This window comes from Hippopotamus amphibius, chromosome 7, assembly GCF_030028045.1.
Source record: "Hippopotamus amphibius kiboko isolate mHipAmp2 chromosome 7, mHipAmp2.hap2, whole genome shotgun sequence".
In the NCBI taxonomy this organism is placed as follows: Eukaryota; Metazoa; Chordata; class Mammalia; order Artiodactyla; family Hippopotamidae; genus Hippopotamus; species Hippopotamus amphibius.
The window spans coordinates 130,498,525-130,511,230 of record NC_080192.1 but is presented as its reverse complement, the minus strand read 5'-3'; the positions used below and the strand labels follow the sequence as shown (position 1 = coordinate 130,511,230).

General features: G+C 34.5%; 1 protein-coding gene across 3 annotated transcripts in view; it reads left to right on the top strand.

Annotated features, from left to right (window-relative positions):
* UBXN2A (UBX domain protein 2A) overlaps positions 1–12,400 on the top strand; it is a 37,590-nt gene extending 25,190 nt beyond the window's left edge. The window contains exons 4-7 of one of the 3 annotated variants that reach the window (XM_057741441.1): positions 1,080–1,186; positions 4,161–4,298; positions 5,394–5,552; positions 9,130–12,389. In XM_057741441.1, coding sequence (XP_057597424.1) covers positions 1,080–1,186; positions 4,161–4,298; positions 5,394–5,552; positions 9,130–9,322 — 597 coding nt within the window. In that variant the 3' untranslated portion in view covers positions 9,323–12,389. Of the gene's footprint in view, positions 1–1,079; positions 1,187–4,160; positions 4,299–5,393; positions 5,553–9,129 lie in introns of all 3 variants that reach the window. The other 2 variants (XM_057741440.1, XM_057741443.1) reach the window with 2 other exon arrangements.
* Positions 12,401–12,706: the final 306 nt, after the last annotated feature.

The following is a 12,706-nucleotide window of genomic DNA, read 5'->3' as shown; positions in this document are numbered from 1 at the left end:
GGGTCCCTAATAGTCTGATATCTTCTTAAATGGTTTTTAATCAGTCCTTCTGTGTTCAACCTAAAGCATTTCAGCATTCTACTGTATTTCTGAACCTTTCTATATTTCTACAGTAACTTCTTTGTTTGAATAAATGAATAAATATTGTTCTTAGGAAATGATGAACAAGATGTTGAGAGATGAAATATTGATAACAGTAACACTGATAGTTTATATTTGAAGGAATAGCCATTAATTGCTCATAGTTTTTTTTCCCCTCCTTTTATTATTCTTTATGTTCAAAGTCTAATGTTCAAGTCATTTCAAAGTCCTTCTCTAACTGTTGAGAAGTCTGTTCTGGCCAGAAAGCTTTAGTGTTCTTTGAGATGGCACAGAATATTTTTGCAAATGGGTTCTCTTAAAGAAAATTTTTAATGATTTATTTTAAACTATTATTCATTATGAACCATATTGTATGTGTACATTATAATTTTTGATATTTTACATTTGAAGCTTGCTCTTAAGAATGATGTATTATAAAATTTGTAGCTATGTGTAGTAATAGATGTTACACTAATTGTAGTAATCATTTTGCAGTATATACATAAGTCGGACTTCCCTGGTGGCACAGTGGTTAAGAATCTGCCTGGCAGTGCAGGGGAAATGGGTTTGATACCTAGTCCGGGAAGATCCCACATGCCACAAAGCAACTAAGCCTGTGAGCCACAACTTCTGAGCCTGTGCTCTAGAGCCCAAGTGCCGCAACTACTGAGCCCATGCATCTAGAGCCCATGCTCCCCAACAGGAGAAGCCACTGCAATGAGAAGCCTGCTCGCCGCAACTAGAGAAAGCCCACACATAGCAACAAAGACCCAACACACCCAAAAATATATATATGTGTGTGTATACACACACACACACACGTCAAATCATTATGTCGTATACCTAAGACTAATACAATATTATATGTCAGTTATATCTCAATTTTAAAGAAAAGATTAATACATAAAATATGCACTGATAGAAGAAATTTTCAAGGGACTTTTAATCTGCTAGTACATTTTATTTATTAACATGATGCGTTTTGTTTCTTACTGCAGGTGGATGTAAGTATAAAATTATGGAAAAATGGATTTACGGTCAATGATGATTTTAGAAGTTATTCTGATGGTGCAAGTCAGCAGTTTCTGAACTGCATCAAAAAAGGGTAAGTAATCTTTGTAAACAGAAGGATGTTTTAGATATGTTTCATTTTGGAGATTCATTTTTAATGTTGTTCACACATCCCTATGTATTCAAAGATACTTTTTCTTTTGTAAATTCAGATTTTTCATAAGATGGGTTTTCTTAAGAGAGCCACAGCTATAATTTTAAAAGGTCAGGAATTTGAATTCTGATCAACCAAAATCTGACCTAAATTGATTCACTTTGCCAAGTGTCACTTAATACCACATCATATCCTACTTGTTATTTAATAATTATGTTTAAATATCTGTATAGTTTTTGAATCGTGATTTCCATTGCCCTGTACTGTGTATTTTATATATTTATGATAAGAACTTGAAAATCACCTATAATTTCATTACCCAGAGGTTTTACTGTCATTAACATTTTTGTTGAATTTCATTTTGGCATTTTCTGTGCATAGATTCATATATAATGTGCATATATATATTTTTTAATTTTGACTATCTTGAAATACTTGAATATATCTGCATATTATTTTGTTACAATGGTGACCCATAATTTTTATATATATACTTAGTTGTTGACAATTTGATTATTTCTTGTCTCCCACTATAAAAAATATTTGTGACTATCCATGTATTTAAATTTTTTTAATAATTTTATTTTTTTAAATAACTGCTTTATTGAGATGTAATTAGCCTACCATAAAATTTACCCCTTTAAAGTATACAATTCACTATTTTTTAGTATATTCACAGAGTTATGCAACCATCAGCACTATTGATTCCAGAACATTTTCATCACCCAAAAACCCCATACTAGTAATCACTCTCCATTTGCCCCTCACAGCCCTACACAACCACAATCTACTCTCTACCTCTGTGAATTTGCATATTTTGGATATTGCATATAAATGGAATCATTTTGTGTCTGATTTCTTTCACTCAGCATAGCGTTTTCAAAATTCATTCATGTTGTAGCTTTTTTTTTTTTTTATTGACTGTGTTGGGTCTTCATTGCTGTGCATGGGCTTTCTCTAGTTGCAGTGAGCGGGGGCTGCTCTGTTGCGGTGTGCAAGCTTCTCATTGAGGTGGCTTCTCTTGCTGCAGAGCACAGGCTGTAGGCGCATGGGCTTCAGTAGTTGTGGCACATGGGCTCAATAGTTGTGGCACACGGGCTTAGTTGCTCCACAGCTTTTCACTCTTGTACCAGCTTTTGAGGTACACCAAAGTGAATCAGCTGTTTTTATACATATATCCCCTCCCTCCCACCCTCCCTGTCCTGGCCCTCTAAGGCATCACCCATCATCGAGTAGATCTCCCTGTGTTGTACAGCAACTTCCCACTAGCTATCTATATTACAGTTGGTAGTGTATATGGGTCTGTGCGTGGGCTTTCTCTAGTTGTGGAGAGTGGGGGCTACTCTTCATTGTGGTGCACGGGCTTCTCACTGCAGTGGCTTCTCTTGTTGTGGAACACCGACTCTAGGCACATGGGCTTCAGTAGTTGCAACACATGGGCTCAGTAGTTGTGGCTCGAGGGCTCTAGCATGCAGGCTTTGTAGTTGTGGTACACGGGCTTAGTAGCTCCGCAGCATGTGGGATCTTCCTGGGCCAGGGATCAAACCCTTGTCCCCTGTATTGACAGGTGGATTCTTAACCACTGCGCCATCAGGGAAGTCCACACATTGTTTTTATTTTATTTTATTTTATTTTATTTTATTTTATTTTATTTTATTTTATTTGTGCAGTAAATATTTATTTTAAGCTATTGAAATATATCTGGGCAAGAAATAACATACATAATTATTAATATTCTTTTACTTTTATATCATGGTTACAATATACAAAGCACTAGTTCCTATATGGTCTCATTTGATCACTATAGTATCTCTGAGGCAGGCAGGACATCTGTTATCCCCTTCTAGAACTGAAGAACTGAAGCTCAGGAAGGTTCACACATTGCTTTTAAATGTCATGTGTTCTTTAGTCTCCTTCAGGAGGGAATGGTTCCTCAATTTTTGTTTTTGTCTTTTTTTAATGACCTTGACACTTAAAGATTATGGGCCCAAATTATGTAGACTGTCTCTCAATTCAGATTTCCTAACTTCAGTAGTGATTTGTTCTTTGCTTTCCTTTATGTTTATGGTTTTTTTTCTTTTGCTTTTCTTTATGGTTTTTCATTTTATCTGTTTTTTGAACTCTGTGTAAATGGAATGTGTTTATTGTTTGTGTCTACTCAGCTTATTTCTTTGGAATATTCATCCATGTTGTTGCATATAGCTATAGTTGGCATGAATCCCAGGAGCAATATAAGAAAGATAGATAAATTTGATTATGTAAAATCAAATGCCAAACTGGGAATACTTGTTGCACATATATCCTGTAAAGGGAATACATACACATTTCTTATAAATCAATAAGAAAAAGATGAAAAGAGTATTTTATATGTTTGTAACATTTGATCTACTTTATAACAGAATAATAGTGTGCATGTGGTAAAAATGAATGACGTACTCATATACTAACATGAGAAGTTTTCTATGGTATATTGCTTTTTTTTTTTTAAGCAGTTTGCAAAATACAGAATAGTGTGCATAGAATGATACCATCTTTGGGAAAAATAATATAATAATTATGTGGAATTTTACTATATAGAGAGAGAAAATTTAGGAGACACACCCCAAAGTTTTTTATTAGAGTGAGAGTGAAATTATAAGGAGTGTCACTTTTGGGGGAGGGGGCTGTCACTTTCTTTTTTATGTGTTGTTTTATAGAACAAGCATGTAGCTATGTTTTCATTTTAAAAAATGAAATACGAGCTTGATTTTTCTCTGACTATATTATTTTAAATACATTTAGTTTTTATTGTATAGGATATTATGTTCCTCTTATTACTGTATATATTTCTATTCTTTTTGCATACAGAATATGTTTTTCAGAGAAAGAAAAAACATATTAAGGGCTTTATCACTTTCTTTCTTTACTTTCCAAGGGAATTACCTTTAGAGTTACAGGGAGTTTTTGATAAAGAGGAGGTGGATGTTAAAGTTGAAGATAAGAAAGATGAAGTGTGTATGTCAACAAAGCCTGTGTTCCAGCCCTTCTCAGGACAGGGTCACAGACTGGGAAGGTGAGTGGGCTCATGATCGGTACCTTCCAGAAGCAGAGGCTTGACTAATATTCAGCTTGTCGTTGTTTTACTACGTGGACCACATGTATAGAGTTTATCATTTCTCCCACTGGAAATGAAATTTTTCACTTTAACTTTTATGAGAAGTTCTAAGTCATAGTCGTCTTAGTGTAAAGTAACACATGCAGGCACTACACCAAAAAGTCATGGAGGCTTTTTTGGTTTTATCAGATCAGAAGGGCCTGGCTTAATGAGGACATTGGGCAAAATTGGGTGGTTAAATAATTTTTCCTTCCTTGCACCCTCCACTTGAGCTTTGCCGTTCATGTCACAGAGTACATAGGCTGGCTTTAGGATATAGGGTTCTGTAGTATAGTTACCAGCGCCTTCAGCATTGTGTTCTCTGATCAGTATCTGAATTTTGAGGAAATAAAAGTGAAATAATGCCTGATAAAATTAGTGTCAGTATCAGAGCCTTTAATTATTTTCAGATTTTGTAGTGTTCATCTTATCTAATCATGCCTGTGGCAGAATATGCAAAGAGGTTAAATATAGGACTGCTTTTGTTTTTATGAATTCTCATATATTAATTATCAAGATTGGTAAGGTATATACATGCATATTCATCCACACATATAAAAATATCCAGATGTGACTCTCAGAGTGATCAGGAAATACTTTGCTTCCTTTCATTTCCTTTATAACCAAGGACTATTCTCTACAGGGAACTTTCCATTTTTTTTAGAAATTTTAACCTGGGGAGTAGGTAAAGGTAAAGTCCATAGATCTGTCAGCACTATAAAACTGTTCTGTAAGGCACTATTCAGATACAGAAGTATGCTATTCAAGTATACCTATGTAACACTCCACAAGCTTACAAATTACTTAGATGTGCATAATTTTATTAGATTCCTATAATCATGTATGATGGATATAAATGATGTTAATATCTTTATGTGTTAGTCAGGGAACAGCTGTGACTGGCTAAAATCTTCCCAGAAGCTGTACTTAACTGTAAAGTTTTAGTGATCGTTTAGTGATAAAGTTTTGCTTAATGAAAAACATGCATCTGACTTGTTTTCTGGATTTTCTTAGTGCTACACCAAAAATTGTTTCTAAAGCAAAGAGTATTGAAGTTGAGAATAAAAATAAGTTGTCTGCTGTCCCACTAAACAATCTGGAACCCATCACTAATATACAGATCTGGTTAGCCAATGGGCAAAGGATTGTCCAGAAATTTAACATTTCTCATAGGTGAGTCTTCCGTTTCATTATTTGTCTTATTTTTTTCCCTAAGTTTTAATTATATTTCTTCTTTTCAGATCAATAAATAGTTTTTATTAAGAACTAACCAAGAATCTTAATAAACATTTCTCTAAACAGTATTTTCATGACAGTGGAACTTCTTGGACATTAATGAAGTATTTTCAGTCTGTTCGATGGATTCTCATTTTGCTAGTTTTTCTGCTTAACTGGATACATAATTTTAAAAGAATTATTTTCAATATGTTTTAAGTTGATCATTAGCGTTATGTGTGTATTTTTCTGTTAATTGTAGAAAAAAGTAATATAGGAAAATAGTGAAAGAAACAAATCAATTTAAATGCCATCACCCAGAGATAATCACTATTACGAGTTTTTCCAGTCTTCTATCTATTCTTTTTTTTTTAATCCTTAAAATTTTTACACATTCCCATCATTTTTTGAGCATTTTCTTGTTTATTGGCTTAAAACTGTTTTTCAGGTTTGTCCTGTACATTTTCTAAGAAGCACTGGTTCTTTTTAGTGGCCAAGGGAATTGAGGGTCTGGTTACTTAGGTATACTTAAACTGCCACCACTTCCAGGCCCTCTGAGCGAAAGAGCTACAGGTGTCTATGCATACATACACATATGTGCACGTGTGTGTGTGTGTGTATATACTTATACTAACACACACACACACATTTACATCTATGTTTCTGTATCTTTGCATATTGAAAACCATGAACTCACATAGATACCTCTAATTTCAGTCCACCATCACAGGGTTTATTCTAGTCTTCCCTTTTCCATATTTGTAACTAACTTCTTCGCTTTCTCCACTTTAACTTTCTTCCGTGAGAAACCTGGCTCCAGTTATTCTCAGTATATTTATTTATTGATCTGTTCTCCTGTATGTAACCAAGCTCCTTTTTCTCTGCTGCCTCCCCCCCACGTGGAAGGCTCCCTCTTCCTGCTGGGTCTCTTGACACATCACATCATGCCAGTGACCCATTCGTGCTCTTGGGCTCTGGAGACAGTGCTGCCTATCCTCCCCCATGCGTGGACGCTCTCCATCTCTTTCTGGTTCTGACACACTGCAGTTGGCCAGTTCTCTGTGTGAATGCTCTTTTTATTCTGCTGAGACTGCCTGCTGTGCACCATCTCTCCTATATTCCTAACCCCACTTGGCTTCTGACACTCTGCACTGGACAGCTCTTCTCTGTGGACATTCTCCTAACCCTGCTCCTACTCTAACCATCCCCACCTGCCTCCCTCTACATAGATGCCCTCCTTGTACTTGTCAGACTCTGACACTAGGAAGGTGGGCAGCTTTCCTCTGCAGATGTCCTCTTCACCTTCCCTGGACTCTGATTCCCTATTCTGGGTCACCACAACTCCCTCTCATATCTGGTCTGTGTGCGGTCATAGTATTGTATGTATGTCAGTCCCAGTCTCCCAATTCGTTCCCCTTCCGCCTACTTGGTAACCATAAGTTTGTTCTCTGCATCTTGTTTGTTTCTTTTTAGGGAAATAAAATATTTTAATCCCAACATGTTTGTCTAGAAAAATACTTCTGGCATTTTCAGTAACAAATAGTCACCTAGCATTTTTTTCCGCTGAGTGACTTGAAGCACTTAAAAAACTTTGGCCAACAGTATTTATTAAGTGATAATTAACCAACCTTTGTTTTTTAATTGGAATATTTAGTCCACTTTTAATAATGTTACATAATATCCTGAACTAGTTAGGTTTAAGGCTACCATCTTGCTCTTTGTTTTTTCTTTACCCCATATCTTTTTATTTTTCATTTCTCCTTTCTTACCTGTTTTTGCGCTTAAAGAGAATATTTTTTTAATCCTCTCATAGCTTTTTATTTTATTTATTTTTTATTTTTTTAACATTTTTTTGATGTAGACCATTTTTTGAAGTCTTTATTGAATTTGTTACAATAGTGCTTCGGTTTTGTTTTGGTTTTTTGGCTGAGAGGCATGTGTGATCTTAGCTCCCCGACCAGGGATCAAACCCGCACCCCCTGCATTGGAAGGTGAAGTCTTAACCACTGGACTGCCAGGGAAGTCCCATCTCATAGCTTTTTAGATTGGCATTTCTTTATTCTCTTAGTATTATGGAGATCACAGTACACATTTTTAATTTTTACTGCACAGTTCCTTTTATCTTTATTGTTTTCTTTTTATATTTACATTCTTTGCCATAAGGTTTAGCCTTTAGTTATCCAGTTTTTGGTACCCAAATAAATACAAGTGACCATTTTCTTGACTTTTTTGATAATCTGCACAGGTTAACAAAGTGGCAATTAGTGAACTTAATTGAATGGGAGAATTCTGTCTTTGGTGATGTCATATTTCATTAATTCTTGTTTGCACATTTTAGCATTTCTGAAATGGGGGTACATCCTATAATTTCTCGTTGGCCATATGGCAGTCATGACACAATTGTCTTTGCCTTGGCATATGCCTCAAAGCATGCAGAAAAAGTGTCAGCTTAATGAAAGATCATCCCAGAGACAGTAGTGGAGTACTTTTTTAAAGTATGCTGTATCATCAACACACTGTTGATACAGAAGGGAGTATTATATGGAAAAAAACATGTACATTAATGACTGAAACAGAAGTGATTTGAAGGATCTGAGTCTGAATAACATTCAAGTGTTAGAAATGACTTAACTATTTTATTCTAATCTTATTATAGAAGTAAATGTGATTTGATGAATGTTTATGTGAAAATAAGTTAAAAGTGCTCTTTCAATATATTTAAAAATTCTATGTGTTTAAGAAAGAATTTTTAAAGTAGTATACAAGATGACAGGGCTTAGAATCAATGGCATCTTAGGGGGTATTTTTTGGCCATGCCACATGGCTTGTGGGATCTCAGTTCCTCGACCAGGAATTGAACCCAGGCCACAGCAATGAAAGCCCAGAATCCTAACCACTAGGCCACCAGGGAACTCCCAGTGGCATCTTAGTTTTGATGAACTGTATACATGCTCTCCCTCTCAAAATACACACAAAGTTGCATAAACATAACTTTGAGCTACCTTCAAGATTGCAGTGATTGTGTTACGTTATAGTGTTCATTATACTAACTGAAAATCTACCTACACTGGGTTAAGAATTTTCTTAATTAGATTTGAAGCACAGCCTGACCTGGTATTTAAGAGATAACAGCCTCTGTCTGTGTAGCATTACTGGTTGGACCATGCAGAGCAAGATATGTAGAGTTTTCTGTTACAGAGACTTTCAGGCGTGTGGAAAAGCGCAGAGAAGATATAATGATCCCTCACTCAATTCCCAAAGAACTATGTTTAAGCAAACCCCAGACTTCATATCATTTCACATGTAAATATTTCATAATGTGTTTCTGAAAGATGGAGACTCAAAATGTAACCATAATACCCTTGTCACTATACCAGGGGTCAACCTTTAAAAGATAGCCCAAGTGAGTATTTATATCATCATTATTTGATTATTCTATGTATTAACATAACCAGATATTGTCACAAGTTATTACCTTAAATTAGCTAATTCAGGTTTTCATAAAATTATATTAATAGTTTGTGCTATTTTACAGGATAAGCCACATCAAAGACTTCATCGAAAAATACCAAGGATCTCAGAGAAGTCCTCCCTTTTCCCTGGCAACAGCTCTTCCTTTCCTCAAATTGCTAGATGAAACACTCACACTGGAAGAAGCCGATTTACAGAATGCTGTAATCATTCAGAGACTCAAAAAAACCGCTGAACCTTTTAAAGAACTTTCATAACATTGATTTTTGATACACTAAGTGGGAAGTTTCCAGAAAAACGATGGTCATAAGTAGACATGCAAACCAAAATGGGGGAAAGTCAGATTTGCTGAGCTTTGAACTATTTAACTCCTTTCTGGTGAGAAGATTTTAAAATAAGTAACAGGAAAGTGTAAACTATGAATGGAAACTATATTCAATGAACTTTTCCAGAAGGCTACTCAGAAAGAAAAATATACTTATTTTCAAATACCAGTTATGCAACATAAGATATATTAAATAACTATATCATTTAAAATCTTAATATGATATAAATTAGCAAATATGTTCACAGCATCTTTCATTTAAACATCATTTCCAGACATCAGTGATTCGTTTAAATGTTAGCTGTCTCCGATTTTTAAAATAGCAATACATTAAAAAATTGTACATGGCAGGTTAAAAACATCAACATAATTTTTTTATATCTGAGATAACAGTCAAAAGGCTGGAAGGAACTGCTTTCACCACAGTTATGCTTAAACCTCAGAAGTGTTCCCAGTTTGCATTGTCTGATGGCAAGATAAACGCTCAAATATTAATTTGGCAGCAGTATCTGGGATGTATTTTCATTTAAGAATAAAATTGTGTAGCTTAGTATAGTGTCAGTATCAATCTGCCGATTCACATTTCAACATTTTCAGAACATGTAAATTTAAAACAATTCTTTCTTCTCTCGGAATCCCAGTTTATCCCCTACTTTATTTTCTTTCAAAAATTAAGGGATTGTTCTTAGCTAACATTTGGAGTGAGCCATTTGTTTGCTACCACTCACGTAGACGCTAATGCTAGTGGTGTCACATTACTAATTAACATTTTTTAAATGCGTCATATAAAGTTATGGTTTTCTATTTCATACACCAGACAGCCTATTTATATATTATAGGGTTATTTATTACATTCTAATGTCACTAAGGAAAACATGCTAGATTTTTAACTAAAACTGGTTAGACTTCAGTATTTCACTGTCAGATTAAATCCCCTTGCCTCAAAATAAGTTTAAGAAGCTTTTTGCAGATGACATATTGAATCATATTTAAAGTGAAATATACATTGAGTGTGCCAAGGAACTAAGTGGCCATGCCAGTCAGCAGTAACGTTCATAGGGTGCTGGACGTCTGCTGGGAAGAGCAGTTCTCAAACTTTTTGGTCTCAAGGCTTTTTGTTTATGTGGGTTATATATATTAATATTTAAAATAAAAAGTTATAAAATATTCATTAAAATAATAAACATGTGTTAATATAAAGAACATTTTAATGAAAAATGTCTATTTTCCAAAATGTAAAAAGATTTAGTGAGAAATGTAGCATTGTATTTCATTTTTTGCAAATATCTTTACTGTCTGGTGTAAGGAAGACAGATGGAATCTCATCTGCTTCTACATTCAGTCTGTTGCTGTATCACACATCATGTAGCCTATAGTAAATGCTGCTGTACATTCATGAGAAAGTGGAAAACAAATAACATCTTAGTATAATTATGAAAATAGTTTTGACCTCACAGACCCCTTGAAAGAACTAATCTTTTAAAGCAATGATTTGCAGTGATTCTCAAGCCCTAATGTGTAAGGATCACTTGGGAAGCTTTTCAGCATGCCTGTTACCTGCCACATACCGCACACATTTTAGCAGTTCATTATATCTGGGATGGGTTCCAGATCTCTGCATTTTTAATCTCAAGTAATTCTTAGGTATGTAGTAGGAGAACCAGTCTTCAGGAAATCCTGCACTAAGCTTTCACCCCAAGAAAATAAAACCTGCGTGCTTCCCCATGGACAGTGCAAGACTTGACTAAAATAGCACTAAGACTTTTGTATTTATCCTAGTCCCCCACCACTTAACTCTGAACTAATCATGAGGTAAACCTATGCTTTATATTCTGTAAGCACAGCTGAGACAAGGCTGCAACATTTAAATGAGGTTTTCGTTAAAGGCTCAGGGATAGCAAAAGGGAAATATACACATGACCTGGTTTATAAAATATATCTTCTGTTTGAAGCTTTAAGAATGCTTCCTTTTCTAGTTCTTAGCCTTCCACATGGCAGAGGTCTATCTGTGTATCAGGAAGAAAGGGAGAACAAAGGAGAGCCTTTTCCTTTTGTCACTTACCTTAAGAAATGAACAGATATATAATAGAAAATATTTATTGTAGGTAATGTTTACGGCTATGGTAGAGCCCTCTAGTGAAACAAAAATAATGACATTCTTAAAAAAATGAGGGGATGGTAAAATCAGAGATAACGATGATTGTTAATTTTCAAGAATCTGTAAGAAAATGTTTCATATAGGCCTATCATGCAGCATTTTATAATTTTTATTTGCATAAATATAAGTCAATTTGTAATTCTCCATATATTCTGTAAAGGGGCTTCTTGTTGGAAATATTTTTCTTGTACATATAGAAAAGCCTCTTTTGTGGATTTTCCAGTTTATAGTAATTATTAACCAGAAGACACATTAGAGGTTTTCTTGTGTGTACATGTAGGATATACCCCAATGAGAAGTTCTATAAAGACCTGTCATCAGCAATAACCCTCATGTTTATAACTGTGAAAATTAACGTAGATTATATTCTTAAAGGTTTTCTAAAGTGAGAACCATCTGATAAAGCTTTTTACATTAAAGTTTAAAATTTTGAAGTCATTAATTAAATGTGTAGAATATCCAAAACATGTTGACTTTAGAAAACAAGCTGAATTTAGCAAGGGAAGGCAAACTTGAAAATAAGCCAGCATCTTAGATGTGGAATACAATTTGACCTAAGTAGTTATTTCAAAACTGGCATCAGTCAGTTTAAAACCATTGTTGGGGCTGATACATAGAAGTGCATATCTAATTTTACAGATTCTGGTTTATTGGTTAAATTACTATGCATTATGCAGGTTTTAAAGGTGATCTTATTTATTTTATGTACTTCTGTCATTCAGAGTACTTTTCATTATACTTGGTTGTGTTGAAATTACGTGTGCATCTGTTTCAGTGCCTTAAAGTATTTCGAAAGCAATCTTAAAGAACTATTGTCTTAAAGATGAAACACTGTTCATTAAAAGAATCTGTGAAATAATTTACATTTGTTTGTTATAAAATAGTTACATATGGATGCATTTGTCATTTTTATTTGGCAAAGTCATTCAGTTTGAGAGTCAACAAACATTTATTAGGTGCTTCCTGTTTGCCAGGTACTTTAACCAGTGTTACTTTCATTTAATACTCAGAAGTGTTAAAATGTGATATTTTTAATACTAACTCGGTGGTTGTGTTTATTTCTTACACCATCCTTTGTGTCCTTAGTTGAACTAGCATGAAGACTCCTAAGTAAGATTTACCCTTTGTTCTTTCTCAGTACAAAGCATTTAATTTAAA